The sequence below is a fragment of the Nicotiana tabacum genome, chromosome 3, assembly GCF_000715075.1.
Source record: "Nicotiana tabacum cultivar K326 chromosome 3, ASM71507v2, whole genome shotgun sequence".
Classification (NCBI taxonomy): Eukaryota; Viridiplantae; Streptophyta; class Magnoliopsida; order Solanales; family Solanaceae; genus Nicotiana; species Nicotiana tabacum.
Genome location: NC_134082.1, coordinates 213,742,810 through 213,769,177, shown reverse-complemented (window position 1 = coordinate 213,769,177; position 26,368 = coordinate 213,742,810). Strand labels below are relative to the sequence as shown.

General features: G+C 36.4%; 3 protein-coding genes across 3 annotated transcripts; 2 read left to right on the top strand and 1 right to left on the bottom strand.

Moving 5' to 3' along the window:
- Nucleotides 1–498: 498 nt before the first annotated feature.
- LOC107803251 (protein NUCLEAR FUSION DEFECTIVE 4) lies at nucleotides 499–4,603 on the top strand. Its single transcript, XM_075250577.1, has 3 exons — nucleotides 499–1,277; nucleotides 2,736–3,670; nucleotides 3,779–4,603. The coding sequence occupies exons 1-3, from the start codon at nucleotides 933–935 to the stop codon at nucleotides 4,284–4,286; spliced, it is 1,788 nt and encodes a 595-aa protein (XP_075106678.1). The 5' UTR covers nucleotides 499–932; the 3' UTR covers nucleotides 4,287–4,603.
- A 354-nt stretch (nucleotides 4,604–4,957) lies between these two features.
- On the bottom strand, nucleotides 4,958–6,500 carry LOC107799807 (peroxidase 55-like). The gene is made up of 3 exons (XM_016622957.2): nucleotides 6,120–6,500; nucleotides 5,773–5,964; nucleotides 4,958–5,678 (listed from the first exon to the last, which is right to left on the bottom strand). The coding sequence occupies exons 1-3, from the start codon at nucleotides 6,327–6,329 to the stop codon at nucleotides 5,103–5,105; spliced, it is 978 nt and encodes a 325-aa protein (XP_016478443.1). The 5' UTR covers nucleotides 6,330–6,500; the 3' UTR covers nucleotides 4,958–5,102.
- Nucleotides 6,501–22,536: 16,036 nt separating this feature from the next.
- LOC107793185 (uncharacterized) lies at nucleotides 22,537–25,593 on the top strand. Its single transcript, XM_016615477.2, has 4 exons — nucleotides 22,537–22,745; nucleotides 22,828–22,892; nucleotides 24,104–24,302; nucleotides 24,753–25,593. Exons 1-4 carry the CDS (start codon nucleotides 22,611–22,613, stop codon nucleotides 25,119–25,121), a joined length of 768 nt encoding a protein of 255 aa, XP_016470963.2. The 5' UTR covers nucleotides 22,537–22,610; the 3' UTR covers nucleotides 25,122–25,593.
- The last annotated feature ends 775 nt before the right edge of the window (nucleotides 25,594–26,368 follow it).

The window sequence follows — 26,368 nt, the reverse complement described above, 5'->3', positions numbered from 1 at the left end:
TATTCGAGTCCATAACCATGTGTTTTAATGCACGAGATCTTGTAGCACTTACCAATGAGGTCCCATCGATTAATATTACACAAAAGAAATTAATTATAGACACTAATATAATTAAAATCCATTCTTCATAGACAAACTTGAGATTCGTGATCCGGATAAGATCGGTTCACGATCATGGTTCCTTTCCTATCAGATAGGAAGGGTTATAGCACAAAATGTACTTCTAAGTAATTATCCCCATAGATCATATATCTATCTATATACTAAAATAGGCATATACTAAATTACATGATAAATTCAACGATTATGTTCAATTTGACGATGTGGTAGAATGAAGGTGTTCTTGGCCCGACATATTGGTTTTGTTATCAAATAATCATGATTTAGTGATTTGCTTTAATTTTAACTATTAAAGTAAATTATTTAATTTATAAGTGGTTACCCAAAGTTTGCAAATCTCCCGATACAACAACTCAGCATGAAGTTGACGTAACACAAATCCACAGCGCCGTGCCGCCGTCACTACCAGTCCTGGGAATGCAATAGTGCTCTCCAATTTGTTTCTTCTCTAACAAATACTACTATACTGAAAATGAAACATTTTACTGTTATCTTTGAAAGGTCATGGATCATCACAAGAAATGAGTGACGTTTCAATGTTATCTTCTATGCCATATTTTTCTAGCTTATTTAATTTAATGGGCGACAATTTTTCTTTGCTCAAGTTGGCCTTTTTTATTTTTATTGGTTTATTTATATCACCGTAATGCATTATGCATCCAACACAAAACATCATTGGACCCAAAATATAATCTTATTTTATACTCCGATTTTCGTGCTTGTTCTTCATTACAAAAGAAAAAGGTGAAACATAGCCAGGTTCTTTGACTTCCCCCAAGAGAAATTCTAGAGATAATCTGAAAGACTCTTAAATGTTTCAAATGGTTCGTTTGAAAGAGAAACTCTGTTTATTCTTCAACAATAGATGGCTCGTATTCGTTGCAGCAATGTGGATTCAGAGTTTTGCTGGTATTGGATATTTATTCGGCAGCATTTCTCCGATCATTAAAAGCTCTCTTAATTATAATCAAAGGCAACTTTCACGTTTGGGTGTGGCTAAGGATTTGGGAGATAGTGTTGGATTTTTGGCTGGAACTTTATCTGAAATCTTGCCGTTATGGGCAACTCTTCTTGTGGGTGCTATTCAGAATTTTATTGGGTATGGCTGGGTTTGGCTCATCGTCACCGGTCGATCTCCTATTCTTCCCTTATGGGTTGTGAGTACCTATCTCTTCTCATCATCTCTTTAGCCAATTTGTTTAGTGCTGAATTTCAAAACTTTCAATAGTTTATTTCTTTATACTTTATCCCTTTGATATTATAAAACCCTCTGATGTGATACTGGATCACCTTAAAAAAAGGTGAGTCCAGTGCACTAAGCTCCCGCTATGTGCGGGTTCTGGGGCCGGACCACAAGAGCCTATGAGACCTTGCATTTCTGCAAGAGGCTATATCCACGCGCTCGAACCCGTGACCTCCTGGTCACATGGCAGCAACTTTACCAGTTACGCTAAGTCTCCCCTTCAAATACTGGATCACCTTGTAGTAGTCAATTATCACCTAATTAGCAGGGGCAGAGCTAGTAAGGGAGAAAGGGGTTTAATCGAATTCCCTTCATCTAAAGGTTATAGTGTGCAGATAGGATAAAAATGTAATGTTTTGGTTATATTTAAACCATTGAATCCACTTTAACATAGGAGAAAATTCTAATGTTGTGGTAAAGGGGGTCCAAAAGTTGCTTTGAGTCATAAGTTCAAGTCTCAACTATGACATTCTAATACATTTTGAATCTCCTTATATAAATTCATGGCTCTACCACTGCTATTTAGGATGCGATGCTCTAATCGAGTTATGAGGTTACTATTGGTAGTATCAGGGGTTTATAAGTCTATTGATGTCTCATTTCTGTCTTCTGAATTGCAATTTTGCTTCTAGAGTATCACACTTTCAGTTCAAATTTGGTCTTGGTGCTCCTGAATTATGCAATTTGATCAATGCACTAGTTGCAGTCATCAACTTACTATTAGGGTATTTGATTTGCTTTTTCTGAAATTTAAGGCCTTGAACTCAGGTAGGCAAGAAGAACCTGCTGCTCTATCTACATTGAGTTTCATCAATCTGATATTGTTCTTGTCTGACATTTCTATTTCTGAAGAACTTCAAATATAACTAAAGTTACAAGTCTGGATTAAGGCTGAAGTGCAATGGGTTTTACTTGTGAACCAAATAATTATCAGCTTGCCTTCTCTTCACGATTTTATCAGCATGAAACTCCATCATCTATCATTTCCTCTCGGAGTGTAATTAGTGAAGACGAAGATTGCATGTCTTTGAATGAATGAAGGAGAACAAAACTGAACCGAAGTCTACCATTTTCCTAGTATGCATGGGCAAGAACTGCTTGTTTTCTCCTTATCCAACAAAAAAAAAGTGCTTGTTTTCTGTTGTGTAGCTGAATGCCTTTCTCGAAATATGTCTGGTCACTCACCCGAAGATGTTATTCACTACTATTTTGTTTGATGGATCAAATCGTTTATTTACTGACTGCTATAAACAATTTGGGCCATATCCATGGGATATTTGCATAACTTGTATGTGTTTCTTTTAGATCACTACCTTGGCATGTACTTCTAGTTTTGTCTGATAATTGACTTATTTCAGCTATTTCTCTGCAGATGTGCATTCTTATATTTATAGGTACAAATGGCGAAACCTACTTTAATACAGCCGCACTTGTCTCATGTGTGCAAAATTTCCCTAAAAGTCGCGGTCCTGTTGTGGGAATACTTAAGGGGTTCGCTGGCTTGGGTGGTGCAATTATGACTCAGATATATGCGCTAATCCATTCCCCAGATCATGCTTCCCTTATATTTATGGTTGCCGTTGGACCTGCAATGGTGGTTATTGCTCTCATGTTTTTAATCAGGCCTGTTGGTGGCCACAGACAAGTCAGACCTTCTGATGGATTCAGCTTTTCATTAATTTACAGCATTTGCATTATTTTGGCTTCTTACCTGATGGGTGTCATGCTTGTTCAAGACCTTGTTGACGTGAGTCACACCATCACTACAATCTTCACAGCTATTTTATTCGTTCTATTGGTAATCCCGGTGGTGATTCCCATCTCCTTGAGCTTCTCTCAAACAACAAGAGGACCATCAGAAGAGGCTCTTCTATCCGAGTCACAAAAACAAGATCCTGGTGTATCTAAACATAATGATGATCAGGAAATTATATTTAGTGAGGTTGAAGATGAGAAGCCTAAGGACGTAGACTTGCTTCCAGCATTAGAAAGGCAAAAAAGAATTGCCCAACTGCAAACAAAACTAGCTCAAGCAGCCGCAGAAGGAGCAGTGAGGATCAAAAGAAGGCGGGGCCCCCATAGAGGGGAGGACTTTACCTTAATGCAGGCTTTGATAAAGGCAGACCTTTGGATTATATTTTTCTCACTACTTTTAGGATCTGGATCTGGTTTGACTGTGATTGATAACTTGGGTCAGATGAGCCAATCTTTAGGATATGATAACACACATGTATTTGTTTCCATGATCAGCATATGGAACTTCCTCGGTCGTATTGGGGGTGGATACTTTTCTGAAATAATTGTGAGGTACATGACATTTGCTTCTTACATATTGACGATATTGACTGAACTTTACAATGTTCTTCATTTCAATGAATATTTTTCTCATACAACCTTGTCCTATTGACAAAACAGGGATTACGCCTACCCAAGACATGCAGCCATGGCTGTTGCCCAAGTTATAATGGCATTCGGGCATTTCTTCTTTGCTATGGGCTGGCCAGGGGCTATGTACATTGGTACTCTTCTGGTCGGGCTCGGGTATGGAGCTCATTGGGCTATTGTGCCAGCTGCTGCTTCTGAATTGTTTGGCTTAAAGAATTTTGGAGCTTTGTACAATTTCCTCACTGTTGCGAACCCAGCTGGTTCATTAGTATTCTCAGGTATTATTGCTAGTAGCATATATGACAGTGAAGCTGCAAAGCAAGCTCAAGAGCGTCATCCCAGCCAATGGAATGGGGCATCTATTTTGTCAAGTTTTCTAGCTGTGGAGGAACCTCTAAAGTGTGAAGGTGCCATATGCTTCTTCTTGACTTCCTTAATACTATGTGGACTCTGCATTATTGCTGCTTGTCTAAGCATGATTCTAGTTTATCGAACAAAGGCTGTATACAATCAGCTTTATGGAAAATCTCGTACATAATCCATCACTCAAGTGAAGCTTGGATAGAAGTTTGAGTAATTTGCACAGATACTCTCAACCAGCTTATGGATCCAAGCATTTCACTGAGGTGACATTGTTAGCCATTACCAGAAAACATCCTCCTGGATGAGAGCAAGCAACAATGGAGATGGCGCAACTGATTTTTTTGGTGTTAGAAGCTGTTCCTCGTACTGTGATATAAATGTTTGATTGCAATTCTTGATTGGTGTATATTTTGCTTTGTCTTTGAAACTTGAAATTGTTATATTCTGGTTGTCAACCATCATTTATTGAATGAGATCTTCCATTTTTTTAAACTTTATTTCTTTAAATTATCCTTGCACCAAGTTCTTTTAACGGGTGAAAAGCTTTACACTGCACAACGCAGTGACATTGACCGCTTACTATGTTCTGAAGAAAGTTGTGAATCGTGATAGCTGATGGTAATGGCGTCTAGCTAAATACCAGTACCATGAGATACAAGCAGATTAACTATGTTCATGCTTGTGGATGATGCAAATTATTGCACCAGGTGCAGGTCAAGATTAAAGTCAGTAACACAGATTGGATTAGGGTATCTTTATGTTAAAACTTGTTGCTTGTCTCAACTCACTAATTATACTGTTCATATGGTTCCACTCAGCTCATATAAATGTCTAGTATAAGAATTATTGCAAAACTCAAAACACGTGATTTATTTTGCAAGTTACATCAAATATATTGCCAAAAACAAATTATTTTAACTTTTCGGACTTCTAACATGGATTTACAAAGTAGTAGCAGTTGTTCCTTTCGTTGAAAGCTAGAACTTGGGCCTCATGAGTTGAACCTGGTGCAATCCAGTCTTATTTCACCTTGATTACCAGTTTTGACATCAACTCTTCCTAGTTTTCTCATTGCAGTGACAAAAGCTCCATTAAAGTCGAAAGCATTATTAGCAAAATCATTAACAGTGCGTTGAGACGCTTCATCAGTGAAGAGCACCTGATCTGAGGTGAACAAACCCTTTCCTCCAACCAGATTCTTGTAATACTCATTGTCAAATGTTCGCGGAGTCACAGGATCCATGTTTATAGCAATGGAAGGATCTACTTTTTGAGGGCACATTTGCATTAGTTGTTTAGCATATTCAGGATCCAAAGAAGGGTCAACGGGGTTGGATGAGGTAAATGAGTAGAGACGGTTTGCAAAACGGTCACAGTGAGAGAAGCCAAGTGTATGAGCACCAGAAAGAGCTATCATGTCAAACTGGCTGAGATTGTGGTTGGCAAACATAGTTGTTAGTTGATTGAGATTGAATTGAGGTTCTGGCAATTTTCCAGCAACCCGAGATGCCTTGGAGATGAGCCCATCGCGACGTCCCAATTCTACATTGTATGCAGGGCCTCCTGCCTGAATGTTTTCACCAGAAGAAATCAACAAGTCAAGTGACAGTTTACATTTTAAGGTAAATCAAAGAGAAAATGGTTTCTCTGTCCTCTATTACCAGCACTACAACATCTCTGGTGGCGATAGCTAAAATATCTGCGCATGATACTACTCCAGGGCACTGAGCCTCTACTGCTTCTTTTGCCTTTATTACAGTGTCAAAGCCATCTCCTGCAAGGGAAATATTATCTGAAGAATCTTTTTCCGCGTCTCCGTTTGGTGAAGCTATGAGAACAGAGGCGTCACATCCCTGAGAAAATATGCAAAGAATATAAATCTTGGAAATATTGATCACTTGAGACTCTAGTACTGGACATCCCAAATCTGTTAACATACTGAGATAGTTTTCTCATCATCATATCCTATTACAGAGAATCAAATTGTAGAAGAAGATTAGGCTGTTACCTCAACAAAACAATCATGGAAAAAGAGACGCAGAGTTGCTGGAATAGTGACAAAAGTCTGGCTGAACTTTGTAGACACAGCCTGTTGAACTATGAATTCCACATTTGGACAAGTAAAACCATAGAAGTTCTCTACTAGTTGCCCTTCAGCTCCACTCACAATAATTATGACTGCCACAATCAACACATACAAGCCCCTCCTTCTCTCCATTTTTCACTTTCTTGATGAAAATTTGACCCTTTCTTTCTCTTTACTTTTCCCTCTCTACCATCCAGTGGCTGGTAGAAACAGAACAAACTTGTGCATTTATACTAAAAGTAAAGTATTGAGGAAGGTAGATGAAGGCTGATTCTTGTACCACTATTTGTTATAGGCCGTTATACTTGTTCCAAGTTCAAAAGGTCTAACATTTATAGTTGTCCTAGTTCTATTCACGTGACGTAACCGGTAAAGTTGTTGCCATATGATCAGGAGATTACGGGTTCACGTGGAAACAACCTCTTGCAGAAATGTAGGGTAAGGCTGCGTACAATGGACCCTTGTGGTCCGGCCCTTCCCTGGACCTTACGTATAGCGGGAGCTTAGTGCACCGGGTAGCCCTAGTTCTATTCACTTGTACCTAGTGTTTACACCGAACCAATTAACACATGAAACCTCACTCATACTAAGTGTTTACGTACACCGAACCAATTAACTCATGAAACCTGTCTTTTTTATGCCTTTTAGTCACTGACCATGGTTATTTAATATATATTGTATCACCTCAATCTTTCTCTTAATCGTAGTAAGCTAATGTGGTTTGGTATAAACACGAGTAATTTTTTAATGAGTGTGAGGGTAGAGCTCCATTTAAAATAAGCAGCTCACCCTATTAAGTAGCTCCACGTGACTATTTCCATCATCATACTTCATACATATTTCCTTAATTAGCCTCTTTAAGTATAAGAGGTTAATTCTAGTTCTTTTCACTACACTACATTTGTGTTATGAAAAATGTAAATTATTTGCGGATGATCGAACCAGTCAGATCTGACGGCTGAGGGAAAAGGAAATTTCAACAATCGAAACAAATTCTCGTTTTTACTGGAATTTGAGCATTTTATAATTTGTAAGTTGATTATTCTTGCTAATGTCTACGTGTTTGCGTGTGAAGATTGAGTATTTAAATCTGTTTCTTATTGGCAAATTAAAATTCAACCCTGTTGTTTGGTGACATCGAACATGGAGAGTAGTTTCTTTTTTGTTGCCCAATTTGATCTACTCCCACCTATCAAGTTATTGTGACTTTAAGAAAATGACATTTTAACTAATCAGATTACAATAATCTAAACGATCCTTATTTGGGAAAAGGCTATAATCTGAAATAAACTAACAGCTTGAATGATTGTTACGTGTTGTTTCATAATGTATTGTATTGTATTGTACTTCATTGTATTGTATTGTTTGATGAATACAATGTTTGAATATATTGTATCGTTTGCCGTTGTTTATGATGTCATGCACCAACAATATGAATAATAAACTTGCAATATTATTAAGAAAAAATAGGACACGAAGTAGAAATATAATATAAAAAAGTAAAATAAAAGATAAAATATGATTATTTAATAATAAGAAAGGGCAAGATGAGGAAAAAAAAAGCAAGGTAACGACACCACCAAACCAAATCCGTCGTTACATAAAGTGGAACACAATAAAATTTAAGTAACAATTAAATCAAATATTGTAATTAAAGTAAACAATACGATATAATACAGTAGGTAACAACCATCCAAACAAGTTGTAATACGGAAGTTGTATCCAGATCTCAGTCCCTTCTTCTACTTAGATCAAATCTAAAGCATATGCAATTCAAGAATGGCATCTTCAACAGAACATCATACACGATGGAATATAGCAGAGGCAGAGCTAGAGTTTTAGATATGCGTTCGGCCCAAAATCTTGTATATATACAAATAATTTATTCAGAACCAAGTAAGCTACTATAATTTTTAGAATCGAAACCCGTAAACTTAAAATTCTGAATCTGCCTCACGTACAGAGTCGTACAATTTATCGTACCTCAAGCCGTTGATGGTATAAGTTAATTAAACTCTAGGTAAAATTTTTTGTTAATGATAATATCACGAGCCGAAATGTGACGTGCATCTGCAGCTGGTAACTTTTTTCAGGTCAAAGTTTGGACACTGTTTTTAAGCAAAGGCTTTTCTGAAATAAGAAATTGTTTTACGCCTTATGAAGTGTAGCGGGGGCCTGGAAGAGACAAACGTGGGAGCTATTAATTTATCCTCCCGTTTCAATAGCGGCTACACTAATATTAAATTAAAAGATGGGGGGAAACAGGGGAAGTTTGTATCTATTGACCAAAATATTGAGAACCCAACTCGAATGCACTTGATTCGGGGCAAATTCAAAAATAGCTAGATTTACATGCGATAATTGAAAAATAGCCATAGTTTTAAAAGTAATTGAAATTTAGCCATTTTTCATGTTAAGATAAATTTGAACGAAAACACTGTTCAAAATCTGAAAAATATTCCAGCATAGCATACTGGAATTCCAGCATAATATACCGGTCCAGCGTAATATGCTGGAAATTCATACACAAGTGCTCCAATCTCCAGTATATTATGCTAGAACTTTCCATGTGTTGGAGTTCCAGCATAATATGCATGAAGTTCATACACAAGTGCACAAATCTCCAGTATATTATGCTATTTTTCAATGACTTTGCAAATGCTGACTATTTTTCAATTACCAGTTCGAAAACTAGCTAGACCGTGTTATTTTCACCTTGATTCTATTGGTTTGTACTATGCGATTATTTTGTGAATCACGTGAATTTTGATACCATACACTTCATTTGCCATTATGGATGGCAAACGGGCGGGTCGGATCGGATATAGGACAGGTCAAAAATAGGTAATGAAAAACGGATAAATTATTCGATCTGATCCATATTTAATACAGATAAAAAATGAGTTAACCGCCGGATAATATGGGTAACCATATTATCCATAGCTTCATGAATATGATCACTTTTAGGAGAATTCTTAGTCTGCCAAACTTGAGGAACCCCCTATTTGATGTTTTACAAATGTAAAAGTTAAACTCATTAGTTATTCATTGGTTATACATTTTCTAAATGGATAATATGGTTCTTATCCATATTTGACCCGTTTTTAAAAAGTTTATTATCCAACTCATTTTTTAGGGAATAATATGGGTGGTTAACTATTTTTTCTTTTAACTATTTTGCCATCACTATGCACAATACTTATTCACATATCTAAAAGACTAAAGCGTCATTACATTTTCGAGTATACTAATGTATTACTCAAATCCTTTTTTAAAATCCATTAAAAAAGAAGGGACCATATCTGTAATGACCCGCTCGATCGTTTTGCCTTCTAGAACCCCGTTCTCTTAAATAAAACTTTTCGTATTTTCTTTAGCTAATTTTCGACTTGCGGAGATGGTTGGTTCGGGATTTGGAAGAGTTTGGAATGAAATATGGCCATTTGATTCCTTAAAATTTTCTTAAAAGACTAAGTTTGACTTTGGTCAACATTTTGAGCAAACGGACCCAAATTCGTGATTTGACGGTCCCGAAGGGTCCGTAGGAAAATATGGGACCTGGGCCGCTAGGCGTATGCCCGGAATCGAATTTCGAGATCCCTAGACCGAGTAATGAATTTTTATTAGAAATTGTTAATATGAAGTTTTAAGGATTTAAAGAAACTAATTAATGATTGATTTAATAGGTATCGGGCTCGTATGTTGGTTCCGAAGCACGATACAGGTCCGAAATATCATTTAAGACTTGCCTGTAAAATTTGGAGTCAATCCGAGTAGTTTAAGGGCGTTTTGGCACGTTAGAAGAAAATTAAGAACTTGAAGTGTATAAGTTCGATTCATTTGGTTTTAGGGGGTGATTCCTAGATTTATCATTGTTTCGGGTGTTCCGAAGGTTCGAGTAGGTCCGTCTTGTGATTTCAGACTTGTTGGTATGTTCGGGCGGGGCCCGGGAGCCTCGAGCGTCAATCGGATGAGGCTCGAGTGAAGTGGAAATTTTTGAGAAGAGCTAAAGTTGATGCTTCTGTCATAACCGCACCTCCGGTTGGTGGACCGCAGGTGCGAGACCGTAGAGCGGTCCTTTCATCGCAGATGCGGCCCAGGGTAGGCCAGGCCAGGAACCGCAGAAGCGGCTCCGCAAATGCGGCCTCAAGACCGCAGAAGCGGTCCCAGCCATTTTAGCCCCTTTCGCAGATGCGGTCCTCTTCTCGCAGATGCGGAAATTGCTGGGCGGTGAGGTTCATTTAATACGGGTTCTAAGTCATTTTTATCACGTTTTCACTCTTCCATTGGCGATTTTAGAGCTTTTGAGAGAAGATCTTCACCTAGCATCTTGAGGTAAGTGTGTTCTACCTATTTATAGTTTAATGATTTTGTCTTGGGTAGATTAAACACTAGTATTAAGGTGAAATCATGGGGTTAGAGCAAAAATCTAGGGTTTTAGTAAAAGTTAGATTTAACCACGAAATTGGCTATGGAGTAAATTAGAAATCATATATTATCGATCCTTAGGTTATAGAGAACAACTTCCTTCGAAAAATTTCGGAATCCGGGCACGTGAGCCCGGTGTCGGATTTTAGGAAACTTGTGTTAAAGGTTGGGAAATTGCTTAAATAGCTAGAATTCGATCTTGTAAACCTATATTGACTAGTTCTTGCCTCATTTAACTAGTTTGGGATCGTTCGGCTCCGAATTAAGGGCTTGAACTCGTTCTTGGTATTGGAAGTGCACTTTGGAGCGAGGTGAGTCTCCTTTCTAACCTTGTAAGAGGGAATTGTCCCCATAGGTGTAATAATGGAATTAATTTCTATTATATGCGGGGGTTACGTATGCACTAGATGACGAGAGTCCGTGCGTAGAAATTACTATGTTAAGTTCGGGTAGTCTAGGACCCAAAAGCATGCTCTACGTGATATTCTTGTAACTTGATGATAAATTCGGATTCATATAAATTATTTTGATTAAGGTAAATGAGACTAGTGGAGGAACCTTATCCTGTTTGGTCTTTTAAAAGAGAATTTGGATATTCCTGTGAATAACTACCCCTCCTCATACATACATACATACATACATACATACATACATACATACATACATACATACATATATATATATATATATATATATATATATATATATATATATATATATATATATTAATATTATTGTCTGCTTGTTGATGAGCTTATTTATATTTGACCGCGTCACACGTGAAATTCGCAGAGCGGGGTATTAGATGCATCTACGGTTCGAGCCGTTCGACCCTCGGCAGTGCACACTTTACTTTTATGTTGGATCGGGCCGTACGTCCCTCAGTGTTATTTGTGCATGCTTTACTTAGTATTTCTCGGTGGACTGAACTTCATTGCCATTAAACGTTAATAAATTGTGTTATCCATGCTTATCATAAATTCTTCTCATATTATTTGACCCTAGTAGGCATCAAGTCGACCTCTCGTCTCTACTTCTTCGAGATTAGACGGGATACTTACTTGGTACATATTGTTTATGTACTCATACTATACTTCTGTACTTAATTGTACAGGATCTGAGGCAGGTGTATCTGGTTATCAATCTGGTGCGCATCCTTGAGCGAACTCGAGACTTCTACGGTGAGCTGCTTCCCTCCCATGTCGTTCAGCAGCCTGAAGAAGTCTTTCTTATGTATTTTTGCTGTCTATTCTGTTTCGGACAGTAGGATAGTGTGATTTTTTTGTATATTCTACTAGTTGCCCACAACTTGTGACACCAGGTCTTGGCACACACATTAGTAGACTGTATCATTTTGGGGTTGTTTGATTATTATGACTTTATTAATTATTTCTGATTTTTATTTCAACTTAAAGAATTATTTCAACTATTTTTGGGTAAAGGTAAATGAAAGTTTACTTAGTATTTTCCGCATTGGCTTGCCCGACAATGGTGTTGGGCATCATCATAACCTATTATGGAAATGAGTCGTGACAATATATGTGAAAACGTATGTATATATATATACCTTTTAAGCTTGGATTTATTTACTTGTTACCACTTGTTACTTGTTAGGGTGAATATTTGATTATTTCAAGTTGTAGTTGCGTAGGTGCATCTTCTTCCATTTCCTCGTCAACCATATTCCTCTAATATCCAACTTTATTTCTTAGGCCTTCTGGTAGATGCATTTTTTAATTCCTTTTTTTTGGCACTCAAATTAAAATTTTAAAATGCTATAGGTCAATGTTGTAGTAACCCTTTGGCAGAGTGCTACTTAGGAAACAAATTTAATTTACTACTTATAAAATATTAACTAGATATTAGTTAAAAATATCCAGAATAATTTAGTAGTGGAACTAGGCCCATGCGAAAAGGTTCAAAGTGTAATATTTTTTTTTTGAAAATACACTTCATAATTTTATGTTAAATGAAATACAATGTCAAAATATCAACATAAGGTGATATAACCCTTCTTGAACAATCAACAGATTAAAGCAACTTCCTAATAAATTTATACTTTCATTCAACATCACTGCAAGTTTGTATTGTATATAAATTTCAAACTATCGGGTATATGTAAAAAAGGAAACTAGTTTTCTCTTTTGTACATATTTACAAGACAAAGTGTAAATTCAACATATTACAAGACTTGAGTAATTAACATACCCTAAAATAGCAAAACAAGTTACCAAATTCAAGTTACAAGATTTTGGTCTTAAAATCCAACAAGCCTTCAAATAACATACATAAATGTGACATATATATATATATATATTATGTACAAGTAATACAACAAATTACATTACAGAAGTATGCAAAAATTTATAATCTCAGAGGTATTTTCCAGAAAGGAAATAACAACAATTACTAGGTACGATCACAACAAAAAAAAAATCATAGAATCGCAAACCTAGGCTCTGATACCAAAACTTACCACAAAGAGAGGAGAAACTTGATCTTCACCAAAAACAAATTTTTGTTGGTTGATTTAGTAGAAATTTATGGTGGTTTCATGAAGTTTTCAGCGGCTAAGAAGGAGAGAAGGTAGGTGGTTTTGTTTCTTTGTCTTGCAAGAATCTAAATTTTGGATAAATATGAAAAATATGGCTGCTCAAACTACTAATATCTTTCGATAAATACAAAAGGTTGGCAGCCCAAAAATTTAATTATATACTATATTTAATAACAATTCATCAAAATAATATTAAGTGTTACACATAGCAACACCATGGAGCTTCTTTGTCAATATTAACACAACCTAAAGTAAGAAATTTTTATATATTGTCAATTTCACGTTTAGGAAGTGCAAAGTAAAACATCTCCTCGTTATAAAAATGCTCAATCAAGAATTTTTGACCATACGTGGGATTTTTTAACAGTTTTAGTATGTAAATAATTTTAAGTTTAATCTACATATTTTAAACTTTATTTTATTTTTAGTAGGTTTTATTTAAGAAAATTTAAAATTAAAAAAATATATATTTTCTTGATTTTAAAATATTTAGCCAGTATTTTTATTTTACACTCTTAAAAGAAAAGAAAAAATATTAATTAAAGCAAGAGCCAATGAGTTATTTCCATGTGGCAAGATTCTTCCTTATCTTTTGTAACAAACTCACATGTTCTCCCTCAAAACTCACATGCACATACACACTTTTTTTTTCTTGGCTACCAATTAATCCCTATACCCTACACCTATATATATCTTTCCCTCACACACAATTAAAGGGGACACACCAAAAAACAAAAACAAAAAACGGACAGAACCCTAGAGACCTAAGGACCCCCAGCTGCCACCCACCCCTCCTCATGTTTTCCATCCCCCACCAAAGAGAGAAAGAAAAAGCTAGCAGCACACACACGCAAAAGGAAACGGGAAAGGGGCGTGTAAAGGGAAGTGACGAGAAACAAATTGAAAAAAAGGAACAATTTTTGGGAAATAGGTTTTGGAAGATGGGGATGATTGCTTTTTTGTAATCTATTGAACACTATTCAAGTGAGAAGCTGAATATTAGGAATATCAATTTCAAGCTTCGATTCCAATACTTCAACGCCACAAACAATTCGTCTAACAACAAATTGTGAATGCGTCATCTCTGAAATCAGTGTGGCATCTTCCAATTTCAACTTTGTTCAAACTCCCTAAGCTACCAATTCTCCAATTACTCGCACTTTGCTTTTGTGTTTCACTGTTTCCCTGATTCTCAAGATCGAACACGTCGCCCATTACTCCTGGTGCTAAATTGAGTCTGTTTGCGCTCGGTACACGGTTCCATCGAGTTTGTTGCTCTTGACGTCCATTGTTTCTTCTCCTTTGTTTTAGTTTGATAACACTATCTGCGGGTTTCTGATTGTGACGATCCAAAATCCACTAAGGGTCGTGATGAAGCCGGACACCACTGTCAGGCAAGCCACCACAGAAGTATTAATAAATTCTCATTTTATCTAATTGTTTTGAAATAATATTTTTCCTTCAATGTTACTAGTATAAGACAATCTTTACAATGTAAATAAAAGAATATTTGGAAGTAACTACAAGATACCCAATAATCATCCCAGAATCCGATGTCACAAGTGCATGAGCATCTACTAAGAAGGAAATAAAATACAACAACCACCCGGAATACAATATTGGACAGGAAATAAAAACATATAACTGAAAGACTCTGCTGGTTGCGGGTCGCCTCGAGAAATGCAGCTCACCTAAGTCTCCGTATCAACCATGCTGCTACGCCCAGTAGGCCACTAGAGATACATATGCATGTGCAATAAAAATGCACAGAAGTGTAGTATGAGTACGAAAACAACGTGTACCCAATGAGTATCTCGTCTAATCTCGAAGAAGTAGAGACGAGAGCTCGACTTTGACACTTACTAGAGGTTTGATAACAATATAGTGAAAATGTGAGGAAATCATGGATTTTTATAAAACAATTATAAACTCGTAAAACCAGATAGCAGGTAAACAAAATCTCAAATAAGTGTGGATTTTAAAAGTTTAATTTTCATTATGCTTATCAACAACATCTGGCCAGGGAAGGCAAATATTATCGCATAACATTCTCAGGAAAGCAATACAAGCATGCACATCTCATGCCGAGGTCGTACGGCCCGATCCAACAATATTTAAACTGTGTACTGCCGAGGATCGAACGACACGAACCATAGATGCATCTATTTAATCTGCCGATACGTTCGGCCCGCTCCAAAAATAAACACATACAGACTGACAACCAAGAAGTCCACACGAATTTTTTTTTCAAAGAAAGCCAATCCTCTTTTAACCATTTAAGAAAAATGAAGTTTAATCAGTTTAGAAATTCATTTACTAATTCAATGTGATTTAAGCAATTCAAGCTGTCAATAAGTTCACAAATAATCCAAGTATAATATGCTCTTGGGTCCTAAACTACCCGGACAATAGCATAATAGTAGCTACGCACAGACTCTCGTCACCTCGTGCGTACGTAACCCCCACAAATAGGAGCACATAACCAATTAACTCACCTATGGAGACAATTCCCTCTTACAAGGTTATAAAGGAGACTCACCTCGCTCCGAAGGTCCATAACCGACATTCCACGCTCTTCCGAAGACTCAAATTGATGCACAATGCTCCAAAACTAGTCAATAATTATGCAAATCCATTAATATACGCTCAATTAATCATTACAATCCAATTTATAACAATTCCTAACCCCGATCGAAAAGTTGACAAAATTGCCCTCGGGCCCACGTGCCCGGATTCCGAATATTTTCGAAGATTAAGCTTACCCATAATTCCACGAACTTAAATATATAATTTACTCTCAATTCCATACCCAAAATCGTGGTCAAATTCCAAGAATATAAATTTTCTAGGTTTTCCCTCAACCCCCAAGTTTTCTACAAATTCCATGCTCAAATCCGTATATAATCAATATATTTAACTCAAGATAAGTGGGGTTAGCTTACCTTATTGTTGATGAAGAAATTTCCCTCTTGAAGCTCTCCAAAATCGCCCAACAAGAGTAAAAATGGAGGAAAATGGCCAAAACCCCGATTTTAAAGACACTCACTGCCTCAGCAGTTTTCGCACCTGCGGTCTCCTGACCGCTTCTGCGGTTCCACAGGTGCGAGACCAGATTCCGCTTCTGCGTTCCGGGGCTCCCCACCCATTCCGCTTCTGCGCCCTCTCTACCGCAGATGCGATCCCGCATCTGCGGCCAAACGACCCTATCTGCGGTCCCAGCTCTCTTTCGCCCATACCGTATCTGCGACCCTAGGGCCGCTTCTGCGGTTCCGCACCTGCGGTCCTAGACTCGCAGGTGCGGTTACACCAGCAACCAACAACCTCAGCTCTTCTTCAAACTCCGAATTCGATCCGTTAACCACCTGGAATTCACCCGAGGCTCCCGGGACCCCAACCAATCATACCAACCAATCCCAAAATACATTATGGACTTGCTTGAGGCCTCAAATCATATCAAACAATGCCAAAACCACGAATCGACCTCCAATCCAAGCTTTATGAACTTTAGAATTTCAAACTTCTACTTTCGATGTTTAAACCTATCAAATCACGTCTGATTGACCTCAAATTTTGCACGCAAGTCATATTTGACATTACAAACCTATTCAACTTCCGGAATCGAAATCCGACCCCGATATCAAAAAGTCCACTTCCGGTCAAACTTCTCAAAAACCTTCAAATTTTTATCTTTAGCCAAATGACTTCAAAATGACCTACGGACCTCCGAATTCACTTCCGATCGCGTTCCCAACTCCAGAATCACCATACAGAGCTATTCCCAGACTTGGAATCCTAAACGGATATCGATAACACTGAAATGCGCTTCAACACAAACTTATGAAATTTCTTCCAAAATGCTAACTTCCACAATAAGCGCCAAAACTTTCCCGGGTTATCTAAAACCAGACCCGAGCATACGCCCAAGTCCGAAATCATCATACGAACCTGCTGAAACCTTCAAATCCTGATTCTGAGGTCGTTTACTCACAAATCTGATCTTAGCTAATTCTTTCAATTTAAGACTTCTAAAATGAGAATTTTCTTTCCAAATCAACTCTGAACTTCCATAAGTCCAATTCCGATGATACGTACAAGTCATAATACCTGAAGTGAAGCTGTTCATGGACTCAAACCGCCGAAGAATGGGCCAAAGCTCAAAACGACCGGTCAGGTCGTTACACTGATTGTTGTCACGGTTTTGGGTGCTTAATATGATGAATATGGTTGAATTTTTTTTCTTAGCTTAATACACTTAGTGATATCATTAGAGTATAAGATTATTTGTTGTTTGAGTAACAATTAAAGGCTTTTAACTAATGATGAATCCTATAATGCTAGGTATATGGGTTGGATTTGAATTGATTTAAGCAACTAAAGGCTAATGAAAATTAAATGAGGTTTAGGTTCTCCTGTTAGGCTACACGATATTTGACTAATTCAGTTAATTATTGATTGTCTAGATTTCCTAGGCTACTGAACAAGAATTATTAAGGTTGGGTTCGAATAAAATTAAATAAATTTGGGCTTAATATGAATTTGTTATATTTTATTCCTGTCTTAGTCAATTGAAGCGTTAGAATACTTTGGGGACGTTTTAAATTCAATAAATTGTCGTAATTATGTATACGTTCACGTGAAATGATTATGACTCCTAAAAATAAACCAAAGCATGCATTCGTGCAACGTTAGGTGAAACAATCTTAATAATAATAAAATGTTATTAATTATGTACATGTTCGCGTGACACAAGTACGATTTAAAAATGAATATTCGTAGTAAACACTTTAGGCGCGACTTAATCTATCATCTTGATTGTGTACACGTTCGCATGACAGATTTACGATTTTCAAAATAAATTTCGGTATGCGGTCGCGCAACTTCGGCCAAACAATCTTAATATTAATAAAGCGTGATCAATTATGTGCACGTACACATGACATGATTCTTGATGCGCCAAACGAAATGAGTACACATACGTGTGACTCGTTTCTAGTTAATTTCTTAATTAAAAGCGGTAAAAGGTAAAACACACATAGTTCTAAAAATACGTAATTAGATGATAAATTAAGCCATGTATGATTAAAGCGACCGTGCTAAAACCACGAAATCTGGGAGTGCCTCATACTTTCTCCCGGGTTAACAAAATTCCTTACCTGGTCTTCTGTATTTGCATACCATAAATAAAGTCAATTTTCTCGATTTGGGATTTAAGATAAACCGGTGACTTGGGACACCATAAATTATCCCAAGTAGAGACTCTGAATAAATAGATAATCTCATTTCAATTATTGTCACTTAAATTAGAAAAACTTTCTATCCCTTTGGGAAAAAGGAGGTGTGACACAAATATTAATAAAAGTTTGAGGTGTTACAACTCTCTCCCCCCTTAAATAAATTTTGTCCCGAAATTTACCTTGTACTATTCCGAAATAAATGTGGATATTGAACTCGCATATCCTCTTCTCGCTTCCAGATAGCTTCCTCGCGTGAATGATTTTTCCAAAGAACATTCACTAAGGGGATTCTCTTATTTTTAAGATCTTTTATCTCATGCGTTAATGTTTGGATTGGTTCTTCTTCATATGTCAAATCAGGATTGACCTCCATAGACTCAATAGGAAGAACATGAGATGGTTCTGAGCGGTATCTTCGAAGCATAGAAACATGAAAAATGTTGTGGATCTTGCCTAATTCATGTGGCAAAGCTAGCGTATATGCCACTAGACCAATTCTCTCAAGTATTTCATAAGGTCCAATGAATCGAGGACTAAGTTTACCTATATGAGAGTTCTACTTAGGAAACAAATCTAATTTACTACTTATAAAATTTTAAATCGATAATAGTTAAAAATATCCAGAATAATTTAGTAGCAGAAATAGGCCCATGTGAAAAGGTTCAAAGTGCAATGTTTTTTTTTTGAAAATACATTTCATAATTTTATTTTAATTGAAATACAATGTCAAAATATCAACATAAGGTGATATAACCCTTCTTGAACAATCAACAGATTAAAGCAACTTCCTAACAAATTTATACTTTCATTCAACATCATTGCAAGTTTATATTGCACATAAATTTCAAACTATCGGGTATATGTAAAAAATGAAACTAGTTTTCTTCTTTGTACATATTTACAAGACAAAGTGTCAATTCAGCATATTACAAGACTTGAGTTATTAACACACCCTAAAATAGCAAACAAGTTACCAAATTCAAGTTACAAGATTTTGGTCTTAAAATCCAACAAACCTCCAAACAACACACAAACATATATATATATATATATATATATATATATATATATATATATATATATATATATATATATATCAACAAATTACATTACACAAGTATGCAAAAATTTATAATTTCCGAGGCATTTTTAAGAAAGGAAATAACAACAATTACTAGGTACGATCACAACAACAAAACAAAACATTCTAGAATCGCAAACCTAGGCTCTGATACCAAAACTTATCACAAAAGAGAGGAGCAACTTGATCTTCACCAAAAATGAATTTTGCTGGTTGATTTAGTAGAAATTTATGGTGGTTTCATAAAGTTTTCATAGGCTAAGAAGGAGAGGGGGTAGATGGTTTTGTTTCTTTGTCTTGCAAGAATGAAACAAGAAAGAAGGATATGGAAAAGCAGGCCTTCCAAAGTAATATCTAAACTTTGGGTAAATATGGAAAATGTGGCTGCCCAAACTACTAATATCTTTAGATAAATACAAAAGGTTGGCATCCCAAAAACTTAATTATATAATGTATTTAATAATAATTCATCAAAATAATATTAAGTGTTACATATAGCAACACCATGGAGCTTCTTTGTCAGTATTAATACAACCTAAAGTAAGAAATTTTCATATATTGTCAATTTCATGTGTGGAAGTGCAAAGTAAAATATCTCCTCGTTATGAAAATGTCAATCAAGAATGCAAATATTATTAAAATTTTGAGGTGTTACAAAGGTTGCCAGTATAATCAGTGCATAACTTAAATACTCGATCAAAGTTTGCTCTTTTAATCAAACATTCACACGTACAATTTACGGAATTTGCTTTCTATCAAGAAATTAAGATCATATTCATATAACCAACTCCAAATGCTTACCAAGAATATGAGCGGGGAATGCAAATATTCAAAAAAAAAAACTACCTATTTCTATTTGTAATATGCTTAGAACCCTAGGAAACCAAAACATTGCAAGTGACACTATAATAGCTTTTTGCATAAAGGGCTATCTTGCCCCAATGTCACTTCAAGTGACACTATGTTATGTAATATGTTGAAAGATGCTTAATAACTAATATATATAATCCTATTACTACTCAACAAAAAAACTCCAACTAATTCTTTGTCAGTATATGTATTAGGAGTATAACGTTTTGCGGCTAAACTATTGTTATAGATTTAAACTTCAAAGAAGAAGAAGATGAAGAAATATTTCCTTACTCTGTGGCAAATATTACAAATACTAACAGCCTACAGGCAACGATAAAGTTCTAGTATTTTTTAATGTCAAGAATTTCCCCTAAAAGACGACCAAGCTTTAGTTTAATGACTTATTAAAAAAGGAACCAATAAAAAGAAATATACTCACTCATCCAATCTTGATCCCCTAAAATTAAGCACCCTCTTTATGTAATTTGCCATTAGTAGAGAATGGAGTATATGAAAATGCTCTTTTCATTTCATTTTAATTAATTTTACTGTTTTACTATATTAATAAGAGTTTAAGTTTAAGTTCTATGAACTTGCGAGTAATATATATTTACAATAACAACAACAATAACATACCCAGTATATTCTCACAAAAGGAGTTTGGAGAGGGTAGAGTGTACGCAGACCTTACCCCTGCCTTTAAAAGGCAGAGAGGCTATTTCCGGAAGACACTCGGCTCAGAAAAGGAAGAGGGGACGGGCAAGAACAAGCAATCCGATCTGACAACCAAAGCAAAAAAATACAAACTAACAAAAGGTAATGTAATCAGAAAACTAAAACACAAGACAACGACAAGTAGTAACAGGAGACTAGGGTTACAAATACCAAAAAAAGAAATACGGAAGGCACCAAATGGTGTATCAAAGCTACTGCTACAAACAAGGACAACACTCGACCACCTAACCTTTACCTTAATTCTCAACCTCCACACCTTCCTATCCATAGTCATGTCCTTAGTGAGTGAGCTGGAGCAATGTCATATCTTGTCTAATCACCTTTTTCCATTACTTCATCGATCTGCCTCTACCTCTCCGCCAACCCTCCTATACCAGCCTCTCACGCATCCTTACCGGAGCATCACTGTCCCTTTTCTTCACATGCCTGAACCATCTAAGTCTTGCCTCTTGCATCTTGTCATCCACAAGGTCCACACCCACCTTGTCCCTAATAACTTTATTTCTAATTTATCTAACCTGGTAGACCTGCACATCCACCTCAACATCTTCACCTCCACCACCTTCATCTTCTAGACATGACATGTCTTGACCAGCCAACATTCTGCCCCATACAGCTTAGTCGGTCTGATACCGCTCTGTAGAACTTACCTTTAAGTTTTGGTGGCACATTCTTATCACACAAAATACCGGAAGCGAGCCTCCATTTCATCCACCTGCCCCAATATGGAGTGTGACATCCTCATCAATCTCCCCATTCCATTATATAATAGACCCAAGGTACTTGAAACTTACTCTTTTAGAAATGCCTTGTGACTCAAGCCTCGCGTCTTCGTCCTCTTCCTGAGTCGTGCCACTGAACTTGCACTCCACGTATTCTGTTTTGGTCCTGCTCAATTTAAAACATTTAGACTGCAAAGTCTGTCTCCAAACCTCTAACCTCTCATTAACACCACAACGCGTCTCATCAACTACTAACATATATTTACACAACTAGGTTAATTAAAAGGTAAGTAGGTAAATCAATGATAAGCATTAATTGATGAATTGGTAAAAATAATAAACAACCGATTATAACAAGTTAAAATACGAGTAATAAAATCTTTACACTATCATTATTTATAACTTAAATCATGTTAGTAATAAAGGGAAAATTTTATTTTGTGTCTCATACAATTGACATTAGTTGTATGAGGCAATTTTTTTGTCTCACAGTTTTGTGGACCCAGAAGTGTAAGATTGGGATCTATAAATTTGTGAGACACTCATACAACTAGTGTAAGTTGTATGAGATATAAAATAAAATTTCTCGTAATAAAGTAATAATATTGATAATAAACGAATAACGCTTAATAAAATTCACCTGAAAAATAAAATAAATTCTCCAGATAAGCTTAAATATTTTATTTAGAATAAAATGTGTCAAATATTTTGGGACTTTCAAGAAAAAATATACTCTAGTAAGGTGCAAGTTGGGCAGCAAAAAGGTATAGGTGCGGTCGCGGAGCCAGGGAATGAAATTTAAAAATTATGGCGATGGAAGTAGAAACCCAAACTCAATCTCAATTAGGGTTTCCGTTCTGGAGCCCAATTCGTCGACGGTTTCGTCCTGATGATCCTTTCTTCACTGCCGGTAACATTCAAAGAGAGCTTTTCGCTAAGCAGGTTCCTTCTTCTGCCCTCTCCCCTGTACATAATTTGAACTTGCGATCTCTCTAGTTTTACTATCTTTTTGTTCATTTCTTAGCTTGCATTGGATTTGACCGAAGAAGAGAAGCAGCTGGTTCAAAATATCACCGATGAGGAAAGCAGGTATCACTATTCAAGCTGCTCCCTTATTTATCAGATTTATTTGCTTTATTTAAACTGTTACTATTTAAAGATATTTAGATTCTGATAAGTGAACCATCAAAGGCAGTGTCGTCTAACTATAATGTTGAATAAGATTTTAACAGAATTCAGGATCATGTTCATATGCAAAATGAGTCTTTTTTTATTGAGATTGAGGGAAATACACTTCCATATTTTCTCGTTGAGATGTGTTTTCTATAGTCTCAAGTACAAAAGAGAAGTAGGAGTATTTCGGATATATACGTTAGGATGTGTTGCAACATTCTTATTAGAACAGGCTTGTCAATATTTTGGTGTTGTAATGTTGAGTTTGATGTCGGAGCCTTGCTTGTTGATTTAGAATAGGTGAGATGTTGATTTCTGTTCTTTAAATATACCTTTTAATGCAGAAACCTGCAAAGGTGTCGTAATAATCAGGAATTTAGCCTGAATATACTTTGTTGAATATTGTTAGCTTTTTTTATTTTTTTATTTAACATTGTAACATATGCAGCAGAAGGGAATAGAATGTGTAGGGAAACGTTGAGCGTTGTGCCTGGACAAGGAAATTTAGGCGCACAAGCAGAAGAGAGATGGTGAACATAATCGAATGGGGAGAAAAAAATCACCAAAACAGTGTGTTACCTAGTAACAAATTATTGTGAATTCTCAAATAGAGATGAGCATGGGGAAGAAATGGTTATCTCTGTTTGTCAGTTCTTTGGTTACCCCAAATTGAGGATGTAGAAGTAAGATTGATTTTGCACCTTTGTGTCTAGGTACTTAGAGGAGCTGAGATAATTAACAAGAAACTAGGCGAGGCGGTTAACTTCGCCTACTAGTCAGGATATTGATTGACAGGAAGCTTACCGTAGGTTGAGTAACGACATAGTTAGTGCTCACTGTCACTGTATCACTTTCTCATATCTTCTTGGCCCTGCTCAATGTTATAGGGTTACATGCATATACCTACATCTACTGCTGCTATTTTTTTCCTTATTATAAAATTTTAAGACCCTAATTATGTGTGCTTTAACTTGATAATTATTTTTTAAGAAAGTAAAGGCTAGCTTTGTAATTATTTATCATCCTTGAGGTGATTTTGGTCTTATTAACTAGCATGATGTTTGACAATTGGGAAATCGGTTAATACATCACTAACGTTGGATCGAAATTTGTTAAACACTTGACAGCAATGTCTTCTGTCCAATCGTTGGTTGCGGTGCACGGATGAGATCCCTGGATGACTTTGAAGACCACTATGCTACGCGACATACTGCATCCTGCTCTGTCTGCTCTCGAGTTTACCCAACATCACGCCTGCTCAGCATACATGTATCAGAGGCACATGATTCTTTTTTTCAGGCAAAAGTTGCTCGTGGATTTCCGATGGTAAAGTTTTCTCTCAATTAGCTGATTCCCTAGGATGTCTCGTAGAAAATGTCAGCAAATCCATTGCATATCCTTTGTGTAGTGCCTGTATAGTAAAAAGGCTGAACAGGTCTGTGCAGGCAGAAATGTAAAGAGGTTACATGCATATTTTCGGTTAATGGGGATTTTTACATAATACATCCTAACTTTGAATCATTTTGCGCCTCCCATCCCATGGCTCTCTCAAAGAGATAGAAGTTTTTCGTGTTTGGATGTCTTTCCAAATAGAAGTTGCGCGAAACCGTTTTGTGGAAACAGCTCTTTGCTCGTGGTGTGTCTTGTATATATGAAGTCTGGATGAACTTTTATGTGTGGAGACTGCTCAAAGAGAGTTAAGATTAACACTATATCTGTTTTGATCTTGTTTGAAATGTCTATATGTAGCTATTTATTGAGAATTTTGTTCTGTAGTATGAATGCCTGGTGGAAGGATGTGGTGTCAAGTTGAAGAGCTACAAAAGCAGGCAGCAACATCTAGTTGACAAGCATAAATTTCCAGCAACTTATGAGTTCTTCAGAAAAGCTCGTCCATCAAAGAAACAGAGGCAGAAAATCCACCATAAACAAGCATCACCCAAGACTCAGGAAACATCAAATGCAATGCAAGTCGAAGATGAAACTATGGAAAACCTCGTTTCAGCAGTATCAAAATTAACTACTTCAGACTCTCCTTCAGCAATCAACTTTGGCCGTAGTAGGGCTCGAGGTTTGTCATTTGTGCCTCGTGCTGTAAATAGGCAGATAGGACCAGTCAGCTCAACAGGTGGAACGAAAAAGTAGCAGCCTGCCAATGGAACATACAACCACTGGAAGTTATCAGACCCGTATTACAAAAGAGAATTTGAAGCTGATCTTTTGAGCATCTACTTGCCACTGAAATTGGGTACAATGAAATTTCATGCCGGTTCTGACATGTTAACCAATGCTCATTATTTCTTGCCCCAAGTGTATCGTATTTTTATCTATCCAAAGCTTGTATAAACCTCTTGCCAGAAAGATGGAAGGGATAGCTCTCACATATGCGTATGCAGAAAGTAGTACGCTTTGGAGGGCAGAATTTTTCTAGAAAACAAATGAGCTCGATCCAAACTTGTGGAAAATTTATGAGGAATTTTCAGAAACCACTATTGTTTAGTGGCTATCACAAGACAAAAAGTACTACAATCCTTTTAGGAATGAAGTTTTATTTCTACAAGAAAACAAAGTTATAAATAGAATTACTGGATCAATGCTTAACCCTCTTTCTTTCTCTGGAACAATATTACATTCTTTCACTGGAGCAGCACAGCTAGCAGTCGTTGGCCTTCTCTAACAAGGTGAGTGTATTTAAATGCTAAACTAATTTTCTTTTCTGTCCTTGTTCTTCGTTTTGCATAAATCTTCCTAAAGAATTTTACTCCTTCAACTTGTGAATATATGTTCGTGCTTAACATAGCTTGTGAATATATGCTTTTTGAATTTACGTAGCTGTAATAGAATTGCAAGTGCATCCTCATCATCCGGCACAATGTTCCTCTCTAACTGTTATTCCGATATCCCAAACCAAAAACAAAGAAAAAAGAAACAAAAAGAGTAGAGAGGAATATTCTACAACTGTTGCGGGAAAAATACTTACATCTACCAAGCGACGTTTTAATTGTTGTGTGATTAGTTATAATTCTCTAACAATTAAGAGGTTTTAAAGAAGTGATTTATTTTGGTATCACATATATGATGTTTAGAACTTGATACAGTACTTTGGTAGAATTAACCTTGCTATGGAACCACAAGAGAATCAATAGTAGTTCTGTTTAACCAAAAAATAAAATTTTAGTCAAAGCTAGAATTTAGAAGAACACGAGTTACTGATAATCAAAAGAATGTATAAAAGGAAGTAATTTAGGTAGCAAGAGAGTAATCAAGAGAAAAACAAGTAAACCAAAGTTTATTCCAATAGTGTCTTGTGTCCTTACAGTTGATCAGATATCTCCCTTTTATAGATATGTTGGAGATATACGTTTTGCCCAAATCATAATGAGGCTATTATG

Excerpts from the sequence above, each read along its gene's own strand:
- LOC107803251 (XM_075250577.1), top strand. The coding sequence starts at position 933 with ATGTTTCAAATGGTTCGTTTGAAAGAGAAACTCTGTTTATTCTTCAAC. Across the intron at positions 1,278-2,735 it reads CTATTCTTCCCTTATGGGTT|ATGTGCATTCTTATATTTAT; the intron begins GTGAGTACCTAT and ends ATTTCTCTGCAG. Across the intron at positions 3,671-3,778 it reads TTTTCTGAAATAATTGTGAG|GGATTACGCCTACCCAAGAC; the intron begins GTACATGACATT and ends TTGACAAAACAG.
- LOC107799807 (XM_016622957.2), bottom strand. The coding sequence starts at position 6,329 with ATGGAGAGAAGGAGGGGCTTGTATGTGTTGATTGTGGCAGTCATAATT. Across the intron at positions 5,965-6,119 it reads TCCATGATTGTTTTGTTGAG|GGATGTGACGCCTCTGTTCT; the intron begins GTAACAGCCTAA and ends ATATTTTCTCAG. Across the intron at positions 5,679-5,772 it reads CCAGAGATGTTGTAGTGCTG|GCAGGAGGCCCTGCATACAA; the intron begins GTAATAGAGGAC and ends GAAAACATTCAG.
- LOC107793185 (XM_016615477.2), top strand. The coding sequence starts at position 22,611 with ATGGCGATGGAAGTAGAAACCCAAACTCAATCTCAATTAGGGTTTCCG. Across the intron at positions 22,746-22,827 it reads GAGAGCTTTTCGCTAAGCAG|CTTGCATTGGATTTGACCGA; the intron begins GTTCCTTCTTCT and ends TTCATTTCTTAG. Across the intron at positions 24,303-24,752 it reads TTGCTCGTGGATTTCCGATG|TATGAATGCCTGGTGGAAGG; the intron begins GTAAAGTTTTCT and ends TTTGTTCTGTAG.